General features: G+C 40.2%; 1 protein-coding gene across 3 annotated transcripts in view; it reads right to left on the reverse strand.

Moving 5' to 3' along the window:
* Positions 1-25447, reverse strand: part of CTNND2 (catenin delta 2) — an 837284-nt gene that overhangs the window by 346508 nt on the left and 465329 nt on the right. For all 3 annotated transcript variants that reach the window (XM_037063010.1, XM_037063012.1, XM_037063011.1), the window contains exon 8: positions 10155-10349. In XM_037063010.1, the coding sequence (XP_036918905.1) occupies positions 10155-10349 (195 nt within the window). The remainder of the gene's footprint in view (positions 1-10154; positions 10350-25447) is intronic.

Consider the following 25447-nt stretch of genomic DNA (forward strand, 5'->3'; position numbering starts at 1 on the left):
TGACACAATACCACTGTGTCTCATCATTGGAGAAACTAAGTTTGTTTGATGTATTTAATAAGTAATCTGTAGGGTGCTCTGAGTCCATGTGAATATTTGGGTCCCTAGTAACCATGCGTTTAATTGTCTTAACCAATTAACTATCAGTGATCCTTGTTTGAATAAAAGACTCCAAGTGGCTGCAAAAAAAAAATGTGGCAGCTGAATGGATAACAAAACTAGACCCTTACATATGCTGTCTGTGAGAGACGCACTTCAGATAAGAAGACACACACGGACTGGAAGTAAAGGGATGGGAAAAGATATGTCATGAAAGTGCAAACAAACTAAAGCTGGGGTAGCAATACTTATACCAGACAAATGAGACCTTAAAACAAAGTGAAATAAGTCAGACAGGAAGATAAATGCCATACGATTTCATTTATATGTGAAATCTAAAAAATAAAAAAAAAATTAACAAGCGGGACAGAAACAGACTCATAGATACAGAGAACATTCTGACAGTTTCCAGATGGAAGGGGGGTTGGGGAGATGGGTGAAAAAGGTGAGGGGATTAAGAAGTACAAATTGGTACAGAACAGTCACGGGGATGGAAAGTACAGCATTAAGGAATACAGTCAATAATGCAGTGACTATGTATGGTGCCAAATGGGTAATAGATTTATCAGAGTAGTCAGTCAGTAAGTTACAGAATGTCTCATCACTGAGTTATACACCTGAAATTAATACAATACTGTATGTCAACTGTAACTGAAAAATTAAAAAAAATAAAGTAAAAAAAGGATAAAAAATGGAAGAGGGGCCGTATCGCATTGGGGTGAAAGGCCCTTCCCACTGACATCAGACTCTACTGCTCCTGTAGGGGCTTCATTTGTGTGGACTCATATTTGGTCCAACAACCCTCTAAGGCACAAATGCCTCATTCTCACTTTGCAGACAGGGCACCTGGGCACAGAGGGATTGTGCCCCTTTCCCCAGTTTGCCTGATATCCAGCAGAGAGGGAGTTCAAGCCCTTGCACTTTGCTTCCAGAGTTTATGCTTATAACCACCACTGCAAACTGGCTTGAGTTTTAAATCCTCAGAGATACATATTACTGAATTACCTAACATGGTGAAAAAATTATAAAATGGCCAGAGGCCTACAATTAACTGAAATCTCTCCTAAAAGGATAGACAAGAGATGGATTTACAATACAAATGAGTAACCTATAATATAGAGAAAAATGTATTACAAATTCATGTGTTAACTAATTTATGCCACATTATATTAAATTGAATTTATTAAGGTATGCACAAAATATACAAAAATCTTTATGCAGAAACATGTAGCTGCTCATTTCTATGAAAATCAATGGATAAAAACATATATAGTTATTTTCATTTTACTTTAAGGTATTTTGAATCTTAGTTTAATCAATGATATCACCATATTTAAAAAAAAGGAGGGGAGGGTGAGCTATGAAATCTAAGATCAGTAAACAACTTTGAGAAAGATCATATTAGCAAATCACCATCACACCTTGAAAAGTGGCCCTTTAGAAGTACTATTCCTGAATCCATAGGTTAAATGTTTGTTAGGTCACAATAAATATGATAGCTGATGGGAATTTCAAAATATAAAATCAGAATTCAAGTTGGTAATTCCCAATAGAAATAAATGAGAGACAGATCAATGCAGTGAAAATAATGTAAAATACCCGTATAAATGGGGAGAGAAAAATACTACAGGAAGAACAGATTACATGGTTGCATGGAAAAGAATGTGTGAGAATCTAACACCTCAAAAGAACTGTCAGCAACGTTAGAGTGCAACACCTTATAATGTCAAGCATAGCAGTAAACAATGACTTTGACACACACAGATTACATTTTCTCTCTTGCCCTGCCTGTGCAGACACTGATGTGGCCTATGCAAATCGTGGCTCCTTGTTGTTATGGGTAAATGAATGTTGGTCACGCTATTGGAAGACTTCTTTTAATACAGTATTTCCCTTAATTCCTGTTTTATCATACATTTTTCTGTTAGTTGAGTTTTAGAGCTCAGTTGCCCAAATTGCCTGCTTTGTAGGATTACACTATTCAACTGAAACTTCGTGTGGCAAACATTTGAAGTGGAAGGTGCTTCACCGGCTTTGTAAACACTCCTCATCTGCCCTGCAAACAGCCCCTTCTCCCTCAATAACCTCTCAGAACTCAATGAACCACAATACTGGTCCCTTTGAGTAGATTTCAGAAGTAGCCTCTTCAGCAGGTGACTTGATACTTCACCTTACATCTATGTTGTTCATGAAATTGTCTGTTTCCCATAGAGCTACACAAATAAAGGTCTGGTTTGTAAAGAAAAAGGAGAGAGAGAGAGAGAGAGAGCTGTGTTATGGGTTACATTTGAAAGAGGGAAGAGGGATCCTTTTTAATAAAATCAAACAGTCCCCAGGTACTTTGATGATGATAGATGGTTACATGCATTATTTACTGACAGCGGGGAAAAGAACAGAAAAAAATACAAGAATCTTGCACATGAAGAAAATTATGGAGGATATAAAGTAGGGTTCAACAAAAAGAAGAAAAACATTTTTTGTTTTTGTATTATTTATCTTTTTTGTACATTTGTATATAAAGAAATATGAAAACATAAACAAACATTTACATGTTACATAAATATAAATTAAGCATGCACTAAGCTAATTAAATAATATGCATTCCCTTGTCAAGCTCAGAAAATAAAGATGGCTTAGGCGGTAGGTGGCAGTGGATCCAAGAGCATAGCCTGCACACTCTTCAAGAGAGTTCAATTCTATTGCTTTAGGGATGAGGGACCCTTAGCGCCCAATCCACTGTATTCCAACTGTATTATCATTTTGAACCCAAATATAAAGGTCTACCAATTTTCTGCACAGGTTGATCCATGCTAAACTCAATGGGAAAATATTCAAGGGTAAATTTAAGATAATCTTTTAACATTAGATATTATTCTATGTGGGGGGAGTGACATTTACTGCATACCTTTTAGTACTGATGGCGTCATTATTATTGGAATTGATGTCGATGTTCTGGATTTTACCATCAACTGTTCTACTAGCAAACACTCTTGTTTTCCTTCAGCTGTAATTAGTTTATTTACACCATATTAGGTAAATTGACAGAGGTAAGCATCTGGAAGTTCTTCCTGGCTTTAAGATCTACTTATCACTTCATCTGCCCTTCCATTCTAAATGATAGTTTTGCTGGATAGAGTAATCTTGGATGCACGTCCTTGCCTTCCCAGATAAGGTCAAGTTAAAGAAGTTCATCATCACCAAGCCCTTATTATATGAAATGTTAAAGGGGCTTATCTAAGAAATTGAAGAAGATAAAAAACTATGAACAGTAAAATGACCACAAACTCACAACCATCAACAACTGAACCTAAAACAACAACAACAATGACAACAAATACTAAGCAAACAACTAGAATAGGACCAGAATCAGAGAAAGGGACATCACATGGAAGGTTTTCAGTGGGGAAGAGGAGGAGAAGAATATGGGGGAAAGGTACAGGGAACAAGAAGCATAGTTGGTAGACATAAAATAGACAGGGAGAGGTTAAGAATGGCCTAGGAAGCAGAGAAGTCAAAGAACTTGTATGTGCATCCCATGCACAGGAACTAAGGGGGGGATGCTGGAGGGTTGGGGAGAGCAGCGCAGAGGGGAGACATACGGGGGAAGGTAATAACATAATCAATTAAATATATGTAAAAAGATCTAGTTATCATTGGGCTTATTAAACATCTCCAATTAGGTAATAATGTCCCTGTCTTTTTAGCTAAAAAAGGTAAAAATTTTAAACTGCAAAGTTATAAAGGAGCTAATTTGACTTGCTGTAATGGGAAGTAATAGTTTTTGCAGTTTGAAGTAACAGCACTGCCTATGTAGTAAACTGCTAATCATCCACATTTTTGTGGACTCGAGTGATGATTTTAGTTGAAAATGTTATTTACGTTATTGAAGAACAGTAATAGAATGTTATGAATATAAAGGCTCTTTGTCACCCTTCTATAACTTTATTAAGCACTAGTTAGTACTGGAGAAGATTAAGACTTTAAAAAATATTTTGCCCACATGTGCAAATATTTTCCCCACGTCCTTCTTTCTTTTTATGTTTGCAATACTTGTCAGCCTCATAAAGATATTCAGCATGCTTTCTCCTTGCAGTGTGTCTATGATAATTCATTCTTTATTACCAGCTGACACTTCCATCACAGAAAGCTTGTTTGCTCCACTCACTTAGAATCACATTGATCTAAAAGGAAATTCACGTGTCTATCACGGCAGCAGACGTTGGCCATTTGCCCTAGTTTAGAAAGATGTGTTGGGGGGCGTTGTCAGAGTCAAGTGTTTGTGTTAATCAAATGACTCCTAAATTGGCAGCCATCGATGTGCTTGAGTTTGAAATGAAAATTTGCTATTCAGTTTTTGCTTAATGGACTTCCCTATAAGCAAATCCATGAGGCTCTCATACTCCTTGTCTGGCTGTGCTCATTTTATAAACTCTGGTTTTGAAAAGCCTTTTCCCAGATGAAAGGTATGTTTTATTTAAACAGGCACCCTAGTTAAAAGGATGCCTCTTCAAATTTTCATTGTGTAACATGTTAGGCTGGTTGTCCCATATAAGCAGGTGGGTGTATTCACACCACAGTCCTACTCACTGGCCTGCTTTTCCTGCTGCCGTCTGCGTCTGCACAGTTCTTCCTCCCTGAGCAGGGAGAGAGTGCAAACGGCAGCTGCTCGGTCTCTCTCTTTCTCTCTCTCTCCCTTCATATACTGGCCTCACAGGAAAGACTGGCTGCCACATCTGGGGAGCTCTGTTGACCACAGGCCACTGCTGGTTCGGTGCTTTTGGTTGCAGATCTCCAGGGCTGTGATGCTTACTTCTGTCCTGGGGCATGTGGGCAGCTGCTTAACATTCTCTCTGCCTCCCCACTAAGAGCACATCCGGGCCCAGGGAGGTGGGCCACCCTGAGAGAGCCCAAACCTTCTGCTAGGCCTGGGTAGGGTAGAGGTCCTCGGTTCTTCTCTTGCTGTGGCTGCGGTGCCTGAGCCTGAAGGGTCGGAGTTAGGTCTAGGGTGGCAGTGCCCACTCAGCTGAATAAAATCCTAGTTGATTTCTCGGCTGCTTTTAGGCCACTAGGATTTCTTTTTATGCTTACTCTCTAATAAAGGTTGTATCCTACATCTAAAGGGCTGCACCCTTTTAGATTATTACTTAAGCTCACAATTAAATTGAGAATGTTTTAGGTAAGTTCAAATTTGAATGAAGATTCTTTTCTGGATTACCAGCTGTCAACAGGCTTGGTAGGCTTACTACATCTACCCACAAATCTTCTGAGTATTTTGCCACGTAGATGAGTTTGCTCTGTAAAGCTGTTCATGAATAGCTCGTCAGGTTTCGGGGGGATTGACTTAAGTTCTCTTTGCCAAGTTATTCCAGTTAAATCATTATGCAAAAGGTAGAAGAGGTAAGCTTTGCTATTTATTGCTTTAGTCTTTCATTATTCCCTTATGGTACTTTCTCTACAGCACCAATTAAAATTTCTATCTGCTATACTTTTGCCTGTATGAAGAATGTTTTATTTTACTTAAGATTGATAGTTGTATTAAATTTGGTTTGGGCTAAGTACGGCTCAAAGCGGTCATTTTGCATGAACTCTCCTAGGTGTGAGCTACATGCTTTTGGTTTAAGCTATGCTTTGAATCACCCAAGTGCACTTTCTAGCACGCCTGCCTGGTGTGTGAATCCTGAACTCCTTTGTATGTTTCACCACCTACAAGCCTGGAGTGAAAGAGAGGTGGGAAGTAGGATTTGCGCGTCTGGTCCTTTAACATGTAATATTTAGATGTCTTTAAACACATGTGTGAGGTCTCCGTCATGATGGTTGGGGAGATTTCATTTAGGAAAGCCTATAGAACCTTGTCTGAATACCCAAAGGTAGATCGTACTCCTCGTCTGAGTTAGTATCTGAGATCTGCATTAGCCTTTGTAATAAAGGCACGGGGGTGAATGAATGGATTAGCATGGCAGCCAAAAGGAGAGATGGAGAAGGAAGACTGAGAGAATGCATGGAAAGAGATTCTGGGAGGTTGAGCCCGAGGGGCAACGCTGAGAAATCCCCTTTGGTGGGAAGTTTAGGGAGTCTTAACATCTCTTCAGTATCTACAGTTGTTTCCTGGTATCCTCTGTGCAGCCATCTCCTGGTGTATCTCTCAGCTCCAGAACAGTCTGTTACTCAGGAATGCCTCTGCGGTGTTTGGGGCAGAGGAGGCACAGAGATGGGGTCAGCCCAGGGCTGAGTGGGGCAGGGAGAGGAGCGTGGCCAGTAGAGAGCACAGCTGCAACCCTGAATATCTGCGGGTGGGCCCTGCTGGCCCAGAAGACAGAGGAAGGCAGCCTTGGGGTACGTGAGGGAGGGGGACTGTGTCTCGCACCATCTGGAGTTATATGTTATCTAGGAAAGAAAGACACTACACGCGGTCTAGTGTTTCTATTCATACTTTGTCTTCAATTTTGTCTGGGATGTTTATTTGGTCCTTAAGATACTATCTTCCATCACCAGTTAATGTTTCCTATTTTGGTGATTTTCTATGGTATAAAAGCGAACATGCTCAAGGACAAGGAATAGATTTCCACTTCTCTGGATGTGCCAGAGCATCTAGCATACGACACGTCTTTCACAGGTATCTGAAAAACAGGATACAGAAAACCCCAAAGCTCTAGATGAAAATGAATCTGTACCTACTGTGTTTTGAAATGATGATTTTTGCAAATGCAGGGTCAGCCAACCAAGATAACTATTAAGAGCCCAGGTTCTAAGGCAATGGGTGTGGTGGTTTTAAAAGCGGCTCTCTACAATCTGCACGACCTTGAGCAGGTAACTCAGCATCTCTGTGCCTCAGTATTCTGATCTGTAAAGTGGGCACCATAACAGCACCTCCCTCATAGGGTGGTTCTGGGGATTCCTAAGTATATTCGAAGTGCTTAGAACGGTACCTGGAAGTAGTGACATCCTATATACTTGTGTCGTCCTGTCTCACCTGCTTGATACTGTGGTACCATCTAACAATTCCCAGATGTTTAGTGAAGAAGCATGCTTGTCTTCAATCCCAAGTGTTGGCTCCTTGAGGAGGGGCAACTGGCCTTCAATGCCGTGCTCTCTGAAGTATCTCATAGAAATGTGCTAGGAATTAACTGGAAGAACTCCAGCCAATGGCTTGATACTTAAGGGCAGAGAGATACACTGGTTGTTCAGGTCGCTCGGCCCCCCACCTGAGCCACAAGCCAGCGGTGCCTAAACACTTCAAGTCTGACAGGCTCCACAGAACACATCCTCTTCCCCCAAAGTCTTAGAGCAGGCAAGTCAAACTCCTTTTCACTGGGGCCATATCAGCCTCGAGGTTGGCTTCGAAGGGCCGGAGGGCAATTTTAGGACTGTGTAAATGGAACTACTCCTTAAGGAGCTCAGCGCTGCTACTAAGTAGAAATAAGATGCCAGGCCAGATAAAACAAGGTGGAGGGCCGGATTCGTCCTGTGGGCCTTGTGTTTGCCACCTGTGACTCAGAGTATTTGCTCTGGTTGTCTTAAAGGTCTGTAGCCATGTCTCTAGTGTGGGGTGTGTACCACACGGGGACGTGAAAGGTGTCCTCTTAGAAATGAGAAAGCAATCCTAAAAAGTTTCTTTATTAATCTTGACTTTTACTAGCTATAATTCAATAATATTGCATTGCATGTATACAATTTGTGTAAAAGATACACATCCATATTACAGGCATTTTCTCAGACGTGTGGGGTCTGATGGTTAATGGAGTTGCAGGTGGGGTTAACTGAGGAAGTGTGAGGGGAGAGTGACAACTTGTAGCGTTTTTTTTTTTTTTTTGAGAGTTTGTGGCTTTATGCTTAGGAGCTGGAGTGGACTGGTCCTCCCCACCTGTCATCCCAAGAGACTACCCATCCAATTCTGGAAACTTCCCTAGTGTTGCATTAAGTCAGCATATCTCCTCAACAGTGTCTCAAGTTCCAAGGTGAGGCTGGAATAGGATCTCAAACATCTGGATGACACCACCTCAGCAGATCTCTGTCCAGGCAGAGATAGCCATTCCTAGGAAAAGCCCAGGCAAACAGGTTGTCTCCTTGAGAACACGTGGAAGACACTGCTGCCTTGCCTCACGGGAGGGACCAAAGAAGAACCCTTGCTCATTCATTCCACACAGTCCCCCATCGACCACTGAGAGCAGGGGTTGGCAACCCTTTCTGTAAAGGGCCAGGAAATAAAGAATCTCGGCTTTACTCTCCGGTCTCTGTCAAGCACTCAGTGCGGCCACTGCAGCGGGAAGGGAGCTAAAGCTGACAATGAATGGGCCCGGCCATATTGCAGTAACTTTATGTATGAACACTCAAATTGGGATTTCATATAAATGTTCACATCGCAAAATAGATTCCATCTTCTGATTGTAAGCCGCTTAAAAATGTAACACACTTAGCTCACAAGAGCTACTGAGACAGGTGGCCGGCTGGAAGGGCTCCTGGAGCCAGGCTGCTGACCCTGCCTTCAAAAAGACTATACAGTTTTATTTACTTTTTAAAGAGCGAGGGTCTTCTCCTGTCTTTAATCTGACACATATGAATGAAGTATTTATTTCTCATTGTAGCTACTTTTTCATTCATTCCCCTTGAGAAGTATATTAATGAGATAATTCTAAGAGCACATGAATATGGTAACAGAGAATGAGCATAATTTCTTTTGTCAGTTTTATTCAGATTAGATATTTAATATAACTGTTTGTTGTCTTCATCTTTTATAAGAGATGCACCAGAATAAAAATTACCTAAGTTAATAATATGCAACCAAGTTGATGTTGAAATAGCCCAACCTGAGACAGGTGTGGACTGAGCAAGGGGAAGGTGAGACCTGTTCTGACAGAGGAATAAATGGGTGTTTTTTTCACCTAAACCAAGATGTGTGTTAGTAACACTGGATGGCATTTATGATGTCAAAAATAAAATGAAGAGCATGTTGCACCTTTTTCCTATGATGTAGTGCAATACTGAAATGTAAATATCAATAATCAACTATAAAAGCAACTTAGCTTGACTGGATTTCAAAACGTGTAATTTAGCATCGTAATGCAGTTTAACAAAATTGCTATGCTCCACTTCATAGTAACTAGAAGGCACCATGGTCTGAAGACGCAGAAGCCTGTGTGCCAAGTTCCCGACCAGAGCTTCTGTGTTCCCACGCCTCGGCCAGCCCCTGCCCAGGGTAATGTGTGTCATTAGGGAGGAAGGAGAGAGTGCTTCTCCCCGCAAATCAGCCACAGAATATTCCCTAAGACTCCTTAGCAATGTGAGGCTTTATAATAAAAGTCTCCACATCTTAATTATATCTATTTTACAGTTAAGATAAGTGTTCTCTGGTACCTTTAATCATGACATTTGGCCAGTCGTTTTGCAAATGGTTGCATGTTCTGGGAAAACACATGCATTTCTCCTGGGGCCTCTGGTGGCATTCAATTCAAAATACGTGTTTAATCCAGGAGAGTTATACTGTTGATGGAACCATATGCAATGGCCAATAGTCAACCTTTACATAATAATTTAATATGATTCAACCTAATAGTGTGTATGATGAATGCTCAGTTTGCCTTACAGAGTATGCTACTTTTTAGTAATAAATTTTTCTTCCAAGCTTGCCAAATAGGTAGACTGCATCATTAGGAAAATGCTTACCAGCATTAGACATATGCCTTTTACATCCCATATCGTGACTATGCTTTCTTGGGGTCCTTGTATCCATTAAATATGTTAAAAATGGTGAATAAAAAGTCAGTCCTGCTTTCTTCAATTTGCCTGTCTGACAAAAGAAGCTTACCACCACCCCCATGGCCCTTTCACTTCTTTCCTTCATAGCATACTCAGGGTGGTAAACTGGACTCGGGTTTGCTTTCCATCCTCATCGTCACAAAGATTGATGGTGGAAGCAGTTCATAATGCTTGTAAGGGAAGAGGACACACGGACACACACATGGACACGCACACACCCCTCTCACGAGGGAGCGCTATGTAAGCTCCCAAGCATGCTCACCCACTCGGATGGGGCACTGGCTGGGGCCCTGCATACACACCTGTGCTCGTGCGGTAGGTGCCAGTGTGCGCTGCCGGCAGAGGGTCCCCCTGGCTCTGGCTGAGACTCCTCATAGGGGGCTTCTGATAGACGCGGTCCTCATAGATGGGGTCTATGTGGTGCTCTGGGGACTGCAGGGCCCGCAGCTCTGGGCCCAGATGGCCGTGCTGGCTGCTGTACGAGGCCCGGGACCCAGCTGAAACAGAAGAACAGGAGACATGAAGACCTGACCAACATGCAAACAGAATTTGTACCATCAAAGATGTATTTTGTTTTTTGACACAAAAAAGTTGAAATTTGCAGAAAATCAAATGAATAACATGAAATGGTAGAAATACGTCAAGCTAATTAGCTTATTGGTACCACCCAGCTGCTTTGCTTTGCTCCCAAACCTGATCACCGTATGAGGCTGACAATGATGTTGAGAGACATCCACACTGAATGGAGGCACTGAAACGGCTTTTTTCTCAGTCTAAGGGATGTCACTTGGCTTCTTCACTAATGGGATCAGGTAGACAGTCACACCTAAAAACCTCTTAGCACCCCATAGTTCTTGCACCTTAAATTTTACAACAGAAATTACTGAAGTCATGAGTCAATGAATAGGCCACGATGGCAAGCCATCTGTATGCTGTTTCTGAAAAGTGAATCAGAATTTGCTCTCATCAGCAGTTTTTCCCTGGACAATGAATGAACCCAAATGTTCAGACTTACAACAGCCTAAGTTTCTGAGAGAAGCAGATATTTTCAAAATGAATTTTTAATTTATATTTTGCTTTACTCATACCCTTCAAATCAAAGCATTTGCAGTTGGTGTACCTTTCTCTGAAGAAGACAGAAATGGTTGTCAATAACTGGTTTCATTTATAAACCGAGACCACACAGCACTTGCCTTGTAGTAGTTGTAAATCATTACATGTTTTCATTTTGTTATATGTTTCATTGTTTGGGAAGAGGCTTTGAAGCAAACCAGAGAACCTCCTCATGTGGGGAAATAAAGTTTTATGGGGACTAAGAGGTTGAGTTGACACAAGGAAAAGAAACATGTTAACTGAGAGCCAGTATTTCATTGGAGGTAGAGTCAGAACCACAAGAACAGAAGTGCCAAGAAAACCATCTCCATTGCGGCAGATAGCGTACAGGACATGGAGGGACAACGAAGGACATGGGGCATCAAGGAGAAATGGTTATCTCGTGATGGCGAGTAGAGAACACACAAGAACCAAATCTGGCTGCAGCTGGTTCTAGGAAAGACCCTTTGGCTGAATCTCCAAAGCTAATATCCACATGTCATGCTAGGACTCAACTGTCAACTGCCTTTGAACAGCCTCGAATCCAAGCTCACCGCTCCAGCCTAGAGAACTGGGTGTTGGAATTCCTTGATTTTGGTGGTCTTTGTGGGGAGCTTATCCTCTGTCCTGCTGGCTCAAATCCTTACTGGGGGGCACTTTAAAGTCAATAGCTTCAATGGTCAATGATTAGGGTGCTTCTTCAGGATCATGTAACCACAAGGATTTTAATAGTCTCGTCTAGTATATTTGAGAAAAAAGCCATTCAAAAGCTTTGAAATTGCCAATAGATAAATGTTTTACAGATATATTTTACCCAGGCTGCTTAAAATTTAAATGGGCAAAAAACCAGAGGATTTCTGAATGATTTGGAGCAGGTCCAAGCATTCTATGAATTCAATGTTAATAAAAATCACTGGCTGTTTTCAGGAAAGAGAATGAATAGGGCAGGAATGTTCTTTACCCTTTCCCTTTGCTAGTAATTAATTCAATCCTGATTTAGATGGCGTTCAGATGAAATATAGGTCCAAAATAACTGCTTTGCATAATTAGGTTCACTGCATCCAATTGATCACATGCCAATATCACACTGAATATTATCTTATATTCCTATTTTCCAAGAATATATTTTAAGGATGATATTCTTTGAGTTCCTGCTGTCAATTCTTCCTACTCTGGAGGTTTTAATAATATTGCCAAAAACTTAGAAGTCCAAAGCAAGAAACCAGTCATTACAACTGACCATTGACTGCATGGGTTAGGGGCATTAACTTCCCACACAATGAAAAATCCCCGAGTAACTTCTGACTTCCCAGAACTTAACTAAGAATAGCCTACTGTTGACTAGAAGCCTTACTGATAACATAAATAGTCAATTGGCACATATTTTATATGTTTCATGTACTATACAATATCTGTCTGGAAAAATTCCAGCCATTGTTAATATAATGAGAATGGTTCACATGACATTGATGTAACCCGGCAGCCAAGGAGAGTGGACTGGAATGCACATGTGTGAACAGTGATGACTTGACTGTACTAGTCAGTGAGGCAGTAGATGGCATTGAGTGAGCATGTGTACTGTGTGGCCATTGCATTCAAAATGTCTGAGTAAGTAGAGCAATGGATCTGCATTGAATTTTGTATTAACCTTGAACATTCCTCCACATTAACTATTTAGAAGATATAGAAGGCTGCAGCTATGGGCAACTGGTGATTGACAGCTTCATCTCAACAATGTGCCTGGTCATTCATTGTGTCTCATGCAGAGATTTTTGGTGAAATGTCAAATCACCCAGGTGACTCAGTCCCCCTACAGTCCAGATGTGGCAGCCTGCGACTTCTGGCTTTCCTAAAACTAAAATCACTTTTGCTTAAGCAATTCTTTTTTTAAAGATGTTTTATTTTTATGTATGTATGTATGTATGTATGTATTTTTATAGAGAAAAGGGAAGGGAGAGAGAAAGAGAGGGAGAGAAACATCAATGTGTGCTTGCTTCTTGCTCACCCCCTACTGGGGACCTGGCCCACATCCCAGGCATGTGCTCTGACTGGGAATCGAACCAGTGACATTTTGGTTCTTAGGCCATCACTCAATCCACTGAGTCACACCAGCCAGGGCTAAAATCACCCTTGAAAGGGAAGAGATTTCAGACAGTTTATGAGATTTAGGAATATATGAAGGGGCAGCTGATGGTGATTGGAACTGTGAGGTTCCAAGGTGCCTACTCTGAAAGGGACTGAGGCATCATTGTCCTGTGTAGAATGTTTCTTGTATCTCTATCTTCTTCAATAAATGTCTCTATTTTTCATATTACATGGCTGGATACTTTCTGGGCCAACCTCATATACTGTAGTCTTACAATGAAGTAAAAGTAAGCTAGAGAAAAAAAATGTCATTAAGAAAACCATAAGAGAAAATACATTCATAGTACTGTATTTATCAACACCATAACTTTATGTTGAGTGTGTAAGGGATGAAAAGTCTGCATATTAGTGGACCTGCACAGTTCAAACCTGTGTTGTACAAGGGCTAATTGTGTATATCCAAATGTTTTATAGTTAAACAAATGTTATCCATCATTGGAAGAGTTAGAGGTGTTATTTTATCATCATTTCTTGATTGTAAGCCTCTAAGAACATCTAATAATGAGGGATGAAAGGACCTATTGACCTTTTCTTACAAATTACATTTTGTTGTTTATGCTATTACAGTTGTCCCAATTTTTCCCTTTGCCCCCTTCACCCAGCACTCCCCACTCCCTCAGGCCACCCTCACACCACTGTTCATGTCCACGGGTCATGCATATATGTTCTTTGGCTACTCTATTCCCTATGCTGTACTTTACATCCCCATGACTATCCTGTAACTATCAATATGTATTCTTATTCTGCTCACCTTTTTCACCCATCTGACCCCCAGGCCACCCTCCCATCTGGCCACCATCAAAACATTTTCTGTATCTGTGACCTGCCGACCTTTTAGATGGTGATGTAACCTGAAGGTGTGTGTAAAACTCCTCTTATTATTAGCATTTACTGGGCATTAGAAAATTTTTATTACTATATCATGAATCAGAAATGAATGACCAATGGTCCTAGGCAGGGGACAGGAACCTAAAGATAAAGTCTACCTCTGTGGATGTCACACCTAGAATGTGCTGATATTAAGAAAAATATAATAGTATAATTATTAAATAGTGGAATAGTGTACCATACTTTGTAATTAGCATGTTCTTCATAAAGTTATAAGTTCATAGTGTTTCCCTGTGGAAACATCTGTGCAAAATACATTTGCATATTTTAGTATTATGCATAGAACTGAATGAGATAAGGCTTCTAAAAGGAGTCTTGTTTACACTCTTTTTAATGCATTGTTACCAGGTTTCAATTGCTCATGGGTGGGCAGAGTTATTGGCAAGAAATACAGAGAACTAGGAAAAAGAAGAAAGATGAGGAGTTAAAGGTTAAAGGTGAAAGTTCTGGAATTCATGCTTTCTACCACTTGGGCTCAAGAAAGACCCATACTAATAAGACCTATTTTATTTTGGGCAATTTCAAGAAAACAAATTCTCATACAACCTTTTCTGGGAATATGTTCCAAAAGTTCACGAGTAGGTGTATGTATTTGCTGATTCAGAGAAACTATACTTTTCTTTAGTAGTAATTTTCTTTCACCATTGTGGCCTAGTTGACAATGGGGTCCTCAGCATCACGCTGGACTCAGAATACCATTAGAAAGCATTTACGTCTTTCACAGGAATTGGAATGATGTTATCAATCATAACAAGAAAAAATGCCAGAGAACCTGACTTTCTCCAGATGTCACAGATGTCCAGGACAAAAAAGTCTGACAGCCTCACCTCGACCAAGACGAGGGTTCAGAACTTCAGCGTGACGAAGTACAATGGAAACGTGAGAGTGCAGACAGGAAAGGGAAAGCAGACCCCGCAGACCAGAGCAACTGCAGCCAAGGGTCCCCCGCCACCGCGGGCAGCGTCCAGGCAAGCACAGCATGGATACCTGCATACTGCTGCGTGACAGTTTGCTCAACAACACTTCCGCCACCCAGGGTCAGCCTTTCAATGCCGTCTTATCTTTTTACTTTTCCTACTTCCCCTCTTCACAAGACAAAGTTTGGGCAGCCACTGGCAATTTTTATCTGTAATGTGATTCTGAAATCAAGGGGTTTGAAGACTCACCTCTAGAACACGAATGGTCAGCTTACAGGCTAAGAGAGGTTGAGACTCAGGAGTGTCAAAGGGTATTGTAATAGCCCATGGGTGCTCTGTACAGGCCACACCTCCAAGGGCCCTGCAAATTGATACAAGACCAGGCCTGAGATAGTTGCTGTACAAGAGCTACCATTTGTCCTGAAATGTCAGTCTCCTGCTCACTGCTGCTAATTCTGACTCAAATGGATGCTCAGACAGCTCAGACCCACCCTGCTGCTGGGCACTGGGCTGTGGCACTGGAGGAGAAGGTCAGGTGAAAGGGTTCAGTCCTCTGGCATTGAGAGGTGGGCAGACTGGACCACTGGAGAGAACATTCGACCTCTGGTACCCCCTGCTTCTGTACAGGCGGCTTCCTACCAGCACCACCACTGATTTACACGAGCCAGTCCTATGTTGAAGCCGGAGATCACGGCTCCCCATCAAATTCTGTGCACAACAGGTGGCTTTATGAGTGCAGCTATATGATGTTCAACAGTTTGAAGTCAAAAGTGGTAGCATCTAAAGCAGCAATTCTACTGCTGTTTCTTGAGCCAATTTTGCTCAAATAACCTAAAGTAAAAGGATGTGATTTGGGCCCTAGGGTCTCTGTCTAACCAGCTGGGTGAACCAAGGGAAGTCACTGAGTCTCTGCGAACTGTGGCTTCCTCCAGTGTAAAAATACAGATAGCAATACGTGCATGTGTATGGCATGAAGTTGTGGAAGGATTGAAATGAGAGTGAACAAGTATGAAAGCGGGTATGCCTATGACAGGCATCGTCAGGTCATTCAGTCTCAGAATCAAATTGTGTTAACTCAGGAATCTGTTCTTTTGATTGGGAGAAAAATCAAACAGGTCTTAACAAAACCCATCAAAACAGTTTAAAAAAAGACACGGATCTAATTTTGAAATATTATAAATGATAAAATTTGGATACTCTTGTAAAATACTGTGAAATGTAAATCTTACAGCTTATTTTTATTTTCTTAAAAAATAGGGTTGCTTTGGAATGGATAATTGCAAGGAATGCAGGAATGAATTAAGTCCAAAAGGGGAAGAAATATTAAAATGACCAAGAAAAGGTAGAATCGTTTTTAGAAGTAGATATGGCATAACTTAAACCTGCAAATAGGAGATAACAAACATTTGCTAATCTAGCAGGAAGCCAGCAACAGACATGCAGGGAGTTGTTGACATGGAAAATAATTATGAAGCTGAAAGAGCTGAAGTATCCTTCGCTGCCTTCCGTGCCTCATCCTCAACCCCACATTTTTACTGGGTCAGAGGATCCAACAGGCTGTTTTCATCTGACCAGCAATATGCAACATTTACCAATTTTTGACTGATTTGCAAATAAATGTCTACATGCTAGATAGTACAGGTATCATTTTTATGTACCAGTTAATCCATATTGCTCAATATATTCATTCATTCAACACATATTTACGGAGCTGCTGGGTAACTTCTAGGGGCTGAGGACACCATGGTGCTTAAGATAGACTGGGCTCTGGCCTTGAAAATAAGTAGGTGATCACATTCAGACAGGTACACACAGAGAGAGATAAAGGCTGAAGAAAAATTAAGTAGAGTAGGAGAGAGCAGACAAAGGGTTGAAGATATATTGTTTTGAGGGGGGAGCGGCATCAAGAGGTTCTTTCCAAGCATCTGACATCTCAGCGGGAAACTTCTGTAAGGCCCAGAAGCTGCCACAGCAGGAAGATTCCTATTCCCCAGCCCCAGGGGACTAGCAGCCAGAGAAAAGGCCCTTGGTTAGAGGTTCATGTCCTAGTATTTACAGAAGTGATTTCATTAGTACCTATTTAATCCACGCTGTGTTTTTAATTGAATTTATTGTGATGACATTGGTTAACAGTATTATACCGGTTTCAGGTGTGCAATTCTACATTGCATCATCTGCATGTTGTGCTGTGTGTGCACCCCCCAAGTCAAGTCTCCTTCCATCACCGTCTGTCCCCCTTTACCCCCTCGTACCTCCCCCAGCCCCCTTTCCCTCTGACACTATGTTTTAAAAGAAGTGAGTTCATACTAGGTTTATTGTAAGAATTAAACAGATACCTTTTTAACTCAAAATTTCATACAGTAACTATATTTTTTATCAAAAGGATTTGAGATATTCAACGGATCCCATGAACTCATGAGAATTTCAAAACTAAAGATTCAGCTCAAATATACACGTATATTGGCATGAGAATTTTCATTCCTTAAAACATGATTAATTCTCAAACCTTTGTTTATTTCACAAAGAATCTTCTGGAGACTCTGGGAAATGTTGATTCCTGAACACAACTTCCGAATGAATTGGGCCCAGTACATGTGCGTGGGGAGAAGCACTGTGCATTTAATGGGTACCCCCATGCTTCATCACTATAGCAAGGGTCAGAATGAGAACCACCCTGTCCCCAATAAAGTAGAGAGAGAGGACATAGGCATATTCAAAAGAAAGAAAGAAAGAAAGATCTAACATGGTACAGCCCTCGATTTATCATTTCTTGCTTTTTTAAAATAATACCTTTACTACCATGCTATGCCATTACTAAATAGAAAGAAACAAATTCACTTTTCATTATGACCTATTCACATTCTTTTATTTCTATACTATATAATTTATGGCTCTCTAATTTAATGCAAATTAACTTGCTTTGCATGCAAAAAATAAATGTTTGCACGCCTTCATTTGGCAATATCAGTACTTGGTTCTTAAAGACAAACTGCCATTGATTGGTTCACTTCAAATTTGGGAGCCAGTTTCAAAAGCTTATTTGCAAAGAAATGGAAGAAGAAGGGCGTAAATGACATAGAGGTCAGGGTCAGTTGGCCAGAGCAAGCAGACTCAGCTCAGTTGTAAACAAGTCGCGGAGATAAACGCTCTCATTTTTGAGATAAAGAGCTGTTTTCTATAGAAGAAGAGCTATGTATACATTTCTTGTTCTATAAAGGAAAGTCAGTCCAAAGTAAAATCTAGGAATTCAGGTTTTTTAAAATTGCAAAGTTTATGCACAGACATTTATTAGCAAAATGACATCTTTGAAGGGCAAAATCAAACTTTTATAGAAAAGTGTGGAGCCTGGAAAAGAAGCATATTTTCCCCTTACAAATCCCTCCCATTCCTCCCTCACTGAGCACTGGTCCTGATGTCAGGGGCATGTTCCTTGACCACTAGGACCCACGCAGCTAAGCAGCCTGTCCTCTGTGATGTTTATGGCTCTGAAAGAGTTATTTTGTGGATTCTGAACCTCTTAAAAAGTCTGCTTTGATATATGTTATCATTAAACTTGAGAGGAAAATATGACATCACAAACAAGCACTTTAAGGAATATAAAATGTAATAATATTGGTTACCATTGTTATATATATATATACATGCTAATTGCTGAGATATGCAACTATTACATCTTAGATCAGGGGAATACCTTGCCTCAGTAAAGATGTACCTGTTTTATTCTTGATTTTTGCTTTTGACTCAAATCAAAATTCCAAAATCTACTTTCTAGTCCTATGCTAATTCAGAAATTAATTTCAGTCATTAAATGCTCCAAAATATTTCCTGTGTATCCTGAGTCAAGTCCATAAACTAAATTTCATTTGCAAGTGATCATTAATTCATTGAATTAGTTTCCCATCATGTCTCACATTGTTATAAATGTTATAATACATGGGCACATTTTCTATATAGGCCAGGAGCCCTATTTCAGACTGATGTTTATAAGGGAGATTATTAATTCATATGCATTTGATGATAAAACTGCATTGAAGCCCAATAATTTCAATGTAACAGGCCATCTGATGATAAAAATAGTCTATGGTAAGTTTGATTTGGAAAGCAAAAAAGTGCCCTGTTGTTGCATCTATTTTATAAACCCCAGACTTGCACACACCACACTATGGAAATGCGGCTGGTGACATAGCTTTGCTGCTCTCACAAGTGACTTGAATGCTCAGTCTCTGGCTAGTTACAAAACACAGGAGGATTTCAATGTTCCTGTAACTTTCTTGATGATATTTTCAATACGATTTACTGTGACTATGAAGCCCCACCACACCTTTTACCAAATGAATACTGTCATCTTTTGGGTGTCAAATACATTCTAGTAAGAATCATTGAAAAGCCAAAATCCCTAGTCAGTACGCAGCAGTAAGTGTGTCCATGGGATCTGATCCTTTATAAAGGCATACATCCCTCGTTCTTATATTTTTTCCCTAACCACAAACATTTCTGCCCAAGCTGTTAGAAAAACAGGCTTCTTTTGTTCAATTCTTTTTTTCTGACAGGCAAGCATGGGAAAAGTAATGAGACAATGGTAATGGACTATAATGAGCTCTGTGGAGTCTGATATCTTTGCATTCTTAAGATGGGCCATTTCCATTGTTATTTTCAGTCAAAGGTCATGTGGCTTTGCATTTATGGAGTACAGACAACTTCAAGTTACAGAAGAATCTGTGGAAACCTACTGTCTAAGATGGTACTGATATTAATGAAGCGTAGTGGGTAAACCGTGGTGGTTTGGCACCTGTCCCCGATACCTGCTTTTGGTTTCCTATCCTGGGAGGAGGGTGTAGAGTAGCATGCAATGTGCCAGCCCTGTATTCCAGTGTGTGTCAAAATGCCATGTGCGTGTGAGTCCCCCCATAACCTTCAGGTTCTGACTCCGTAGGTTTGGGGATGGGTCTGAGGTTCTGCGTTTTTAACAAGTTTTTAGGCAATATCTGACTTTCTGTGTCATTTGGGGCTGGGGTCATTGCAGTGACAATCATGCATCCTGTGATCTCTTAGAAGTCATTCTAAATACAACTTCAGTGGAACCACAGCCATTCAAGTGAGAGACAGTCCCAAGGAAGCTGCTGAAAGACCCCCAGAAAGACTCACATAGGTACCCCAAATCCTCCACTCACACTGGGCAGAATAAGAAACTGGACGGGGGTAAACTTTGAACCATAATAGCTTTTTGTACAGAAGGGCAAGCTAATTGGATTTTAGACTTGTATGTAATGAAAAACTTCTGACATAAAATTGTAAAAAAGTTTAATCTGTTCATTTTTACCCAGGAGGGGCCTATCTAAAATCTACCCCCAAACCTGTCTCCTCCCCGGGAGCAGTTCTGGCAGCAGCATCTTGGGTAAAATGAACCAGAAGCCGGGCTCACTGTGATTTTCCTATCATCCTAATTTACTACCGATACACAGCAATCTATGATTTGGTGATTTATTAAGTAGTCACTCATCAGAGTTTTTAATGGCCAGTCTCATGTTCACACAGATACTCTCCTTTATTAACGAGGTGGATAAAATTCAATGAATGTCACTTTGTTTTTCAACGGCTGCTTCTCATGCTCCATCAGTGTCATACGGGGGCAGCGCACCTGGGGTCTGGATTCCAGACCTAATTGCTTGAATGATTATGGATAATTTCCATGGTATGCATCCAGAAAAAGGTGCTCCTGCTCCGTCTTTTCATTCTTTTTTCTTTTTAGTAAAAATTGTATTTATTTATTTTTAGACAGAGGGGAAGGGAGGGGAAAAAAAGAGGGAGAGAAACATCAATGTGTGGTTGCCTCTCGCATGCCCCCTACAGGGAACCAGCATGCAGCCCAGGCATGTGCCCTGACTGGGAATTGAACTGGCCACCCTTTGGTTCACAGGCCTGCACACGATCCACTGAGCCACACCGGCCAGGGCCCATCTTTTCCTTTTCATATTGAGAAACAAAGCAGGACACACAGAGAAGCTTCAGCTACAAGGGACCAGAAGCCACCATTCTGTGTTCAGAAGTGCTGACCGCTCTGGGAGCAGAAGGTAAATTTTCATTTTCATGTATGGGATTTTTTCCCATCAAAGGGCACAGGTGATATTCTCAATGTTTGGACATGGAGAAGGGTTTTATCAGATAAGACCTGGATTTTGTGTGCCATTTCTTCATATACAGGTTCAAATATTTTGAAATATATGTGAACTAAGATGTTTTGTACCTCAGCATCTTAAACACAGGCCTTTTAAATCAGATTGAATTTGATATATCACAGGTAGGCTGTATAGATTTCTTTTTAAAAACTAGATATTTAGCTTCTTAAAATATAAACTTAAAATGAATTACTCTTGTATCTTTTTCTTTTTTTACTGCTTTATATGTTTCACCAACACCCATCCAGTGGCCTTGGTGATAAGTTCAGAAGAAAAACACACCATTAATCCTTAATATAATTTATAGGGGAAAGGGCAAATAACTGCCTCATAGATTAGTCATTCTATTCATAAGTTACACATTTTTATAACAACACTCTATTAAATGTTTATTATTTTACTCAGTATAATATTTGGCATGTGAAAAAATTTTGAGAAGTGAGGAATTATGTTGTGTAATAAACAATTTTGGGGGACCAGAGTTTTTAGTTACCTTTCCTGCTTAAAGATTTAATGTTTATGTATGTATTTTAGAATGCATTCAGTAACTGAATTCTATATAAATAATTATTATTTCAATACCAGTTATATTTACTAAAACAAATTTTTTATGCAATGCACCACTAATGAGACTATATATAGTTATAATTCTCCCACCCTGTTTTTCATCTGCTGTGTTTATGTAAAGACTTACTACTAAACCACCAATTACTATGGTATCATAACGATGCTTTTCTAGTACAGAAAACGATTTCCATCAACTCTTCCGATGTAAAACAAGCACTACACATTTGCTGGAAGACCGTTCAGGCGCCAGGGTGGTCTGCGGCCATTTCAACAACAACTAGCTAACCAACTCAGTCACGGAGGGAACTGTGGCACTACAGGCTTCTAACCAGCTGGGAATCATACCTGAATGGTTCACGTGAACCTGTGTGTGTAAGCATGTGAGTGTGTGTATGTTTTTCATTCTAAAGAGAAATGCCTGCAAACGTCCCTTTGCTACATCAACTACTAAAAAGAGGCTTATCTTCTAAGAGAGGTTCTGACTTCTTTAGCCTGTTGCCAGTTCATCCAAGGAGAGGAGAGGATGAAGCCAGAGACAACAGGAAATGCAGAGATCACTGGAGGCTGCGTGTGGGCTCCCTCTCTGTAGACATAGCACCTGTGGGCCTAGGTCCTGTTTGGGAGGCCAGACAGGAAAAGGCAACACTTTCAAGTCTGTGGAGAGATGTGTACATAGCAAGCAGAAATATGAGGGGCCACTCAAGTCCACTGGGTCAAAGTCAATGGTTTTCTCTGAGTTCCCTTTGCTGCCAAGTCTCTACCTGCCTGCACCTGGACAGATCCTTGGGATACTAACACCACAGCCCAAGCACGGTCTGTCTTCTTGTTCTCTAATTTACTTATTTCTTATGATCTCCAGAGCTACACTGGGGGAGCTGCTGTTTCCACTGGTGAGCCTAGGACATCCCGTGCACTGCTGTCTAGGCCTCTGTTAGTACTACAGTTGAGACCCAAAACACAAAGGAAGCCACTTTCCCAAGAATTGAGAAACACAGGTGTGAGGGAGCAGACGCTTAATCTTACAGATTTTCAATATCCACCGAGCCAAGTCCTTCTGGCAGCTGCTGGTAATGTTTTAATGCTTCGGTCACTATGGGAGAGCCTGGTGCCTCTGTGCCCATGCCTCCCCTGTACTACGGATGACTCCCGGTTATCAATGGGATATAACACTTTCACCCACGAGCTACTTCACAATAGTCAGTCAAAATGGTTTATTGACTAACTGCTAGGGAAGGAGTGATGAGTTCTGAAATACGCAGGGGTCTCAGCTGTCCTTGGGGGGTCCATGTGTGCACTTATTCAAATGCCTTGCTTCCTCTGACTGTAGGAAAATTCAGGATACCTTCTTCTCTGTAGCAAAGTCAGTGCTTTGGTAATATTCCACAACACTCTAAATAGACTTTTCATTTTAGTTATTCAACAACAAATGCAAAGTCTCTCTCTATATATACACATATATACACACAGGGTAGGGCAAAATTAGGTTTACAATTGTGAATGCGTGAAACAGAGTTTATTCTGGTATTATTTATTATCTGTTGCATTATTTTCCATATGAACAACTATAAACCTACTTTCCTCCACTCTGTATGTGTGTGTATATGCACATATACATACATGTATATATGTACATGTGGATGTGTGTGTGTCATTTTTGTCTTATGTTTAGAATATACAATAAACAAAAATTATATGTATTAAAATATAAGATATATACATTGTAATATCTATCTATATCTGTGTAATGTGGACTAAATATTTGATAAGTAATTTAGTAATAAAAGTTACAAGATGTACTTTGGTTAAATATTGTAGAAGGAGGAATACTAATGCAGGCTTGTCTGAAAATTAACTCCATTTTGATCAATTTTAAGTTATTAATTATTTAAGGTTATTTGTACATCTGTTAAAATAGTCTCTGCACAATCCCAGGTACCTTGGTAAAAAATTTTAAAAATGTTTAAAAGCCTCAGGATACAAAATTAATATTCAAAAATCAGTTGCATTTTATATACCAATAATGAACTATCAGAAAGGAAAACTAAGGAAAAATCCCATTTACAAGTGAATCAAAAATAACACCTAATGATAAATTTAACACAGGAGGTAAAAGACATGTATTCAGAATATTATGAGACACTGCAGAAAAAACTTGAAGAAGAAAGAAAGAAATGGAAATGTACACTCTGCTCATGGATACAGAGAATTAACATCATTAAAACAGCTATACTACCCAAAGAAATCTATAGATTCAAAGCAATTCCTATCTAAATATCAGTGGTGTATTTCACAGATTTAGAACAAATAATCCAAAAATTTGTATAGAAACACAAAATACCCTGAATAGCAACAGAAATCTTGAAAAATAAGCGCAAAGGGGAAGGTATCATATTACCTAATGTCAAACTATACCACAAACCTACAGTACTAAAAGCAGCAGAGTAATGCCATAGAAACAGACATAGAGATCAATGGGAGTAAACAGAGAGCCCCAAAATAAACCAGTGCCTATGGGGTCAATTAGTCTCTGACAAAGGGAATAAGAACATACAATGGGACAAACTCAGTCTATTTAATAAATGGTAAAATAGGACAAATACAAGGACAGAAAATAGGACAGATACAAGCAAAATATGGAAGTAGACCACCTCCTTATGCCATACACAAGAATAAACTCAAAATGAATTGAAGAGTTAAATGTAAGACCTGGAACTGTAAAACTCCTAGAATAAAACATAGGTAGTAAATTCTCAGCAATATTTTTTCTGACACATTTTCTGGAATAAGGGAAACAAATAAAAATAAACAAAAGAGACAATATCAAACTAAAAATTGTGGTTTTTTGCACAGCAAGGGAAACAATAAAACCAATGAAAAGACAGCCTACTGAATGGAAGAAGATGTTCGCCAGTGATACTAGCACATCTGATAAGGGATTAATATCTAAATTTTTTTAAAACTCAGACAACTCAACCCCAGAAAAACAAACAACCCAATTAAAAAGTGGGCAGAAGACCTGAGTAGACACTTCTCTAAAGAGGACATATACAGATGAGCAACAGATGTACGAAAAGATGCTCAACATCACTAATCATCAGAGAAGTGAAAATCAAAACCAGCATGAGACACCATCTCACACCAGTCAGAATGGCCACCATCAATAAATCAACAAACAGCAAGTGCTGGTCAGGATGCGGAGAAAAGGGAACCTAGTGCACTGTTGGTAGGAATGCAGACTGGCACAGCCACTGTGGAAAACAGCTGGAAGTTCCTCAGAAAATTAAAGATGGAACTTCTTTATGACCCAGTAATTCTACATCTGAGAATATGTCAAAAACACCCCAAACCTAAAATACTAATTCTAAAGATTACACCCATCCCCATGTTCACTGAAGCATTTTTTACAATAGCCACGCTATGGGAGCCCACCCATAGACGAATGGATAAAAAAGCTGTGGTACATGTACACAGTGGAATACTACTCACTCATAAAAGGAATGAAATCTTACCTTTTGCTCTATCCTGGTTGCCCCCACAGGGTGTTATTCTAAGACACATATCATATGATTTCCCTTGTATGTAGAATCCAAACAACAAAACAAACAAAGCAGAGACAGAGTCAGAGACACAGACAACAGACTGATGGCGGACAGAGGGGAGGGGTATTGGCAGCGGGGTAAGAAAGGTGAAGGGATTAGAAGCTATGAATCGGTAGCTACAGAACAGTCACAGAGATGTAAAGGACAGCATAGGAAATAGGGGCGATAACATCGTCATAACTATGTATGGGGCCGGGTGGGTACTTGAAAT

The sequence above is a fragment of the Sturnira hondurensis genome, unplaced genomic scaffold (genome assembly GCF_014824575.4).
Source record: "Sturnira hondurensis isolate 20B ecotype Veracruz unplaced genomic scaffold, ASM1482457v3 Scaffold0014384, whole genome shotgun sequence".
In the NCBI taxonomy this organism is placed as follows: domain Eukaryota; kingdom Metazoa; phylum Chordata; class Mammalia; order Chiroptera; family Phyllostomidae; genus Sturnira; species Sturnira hondurensis.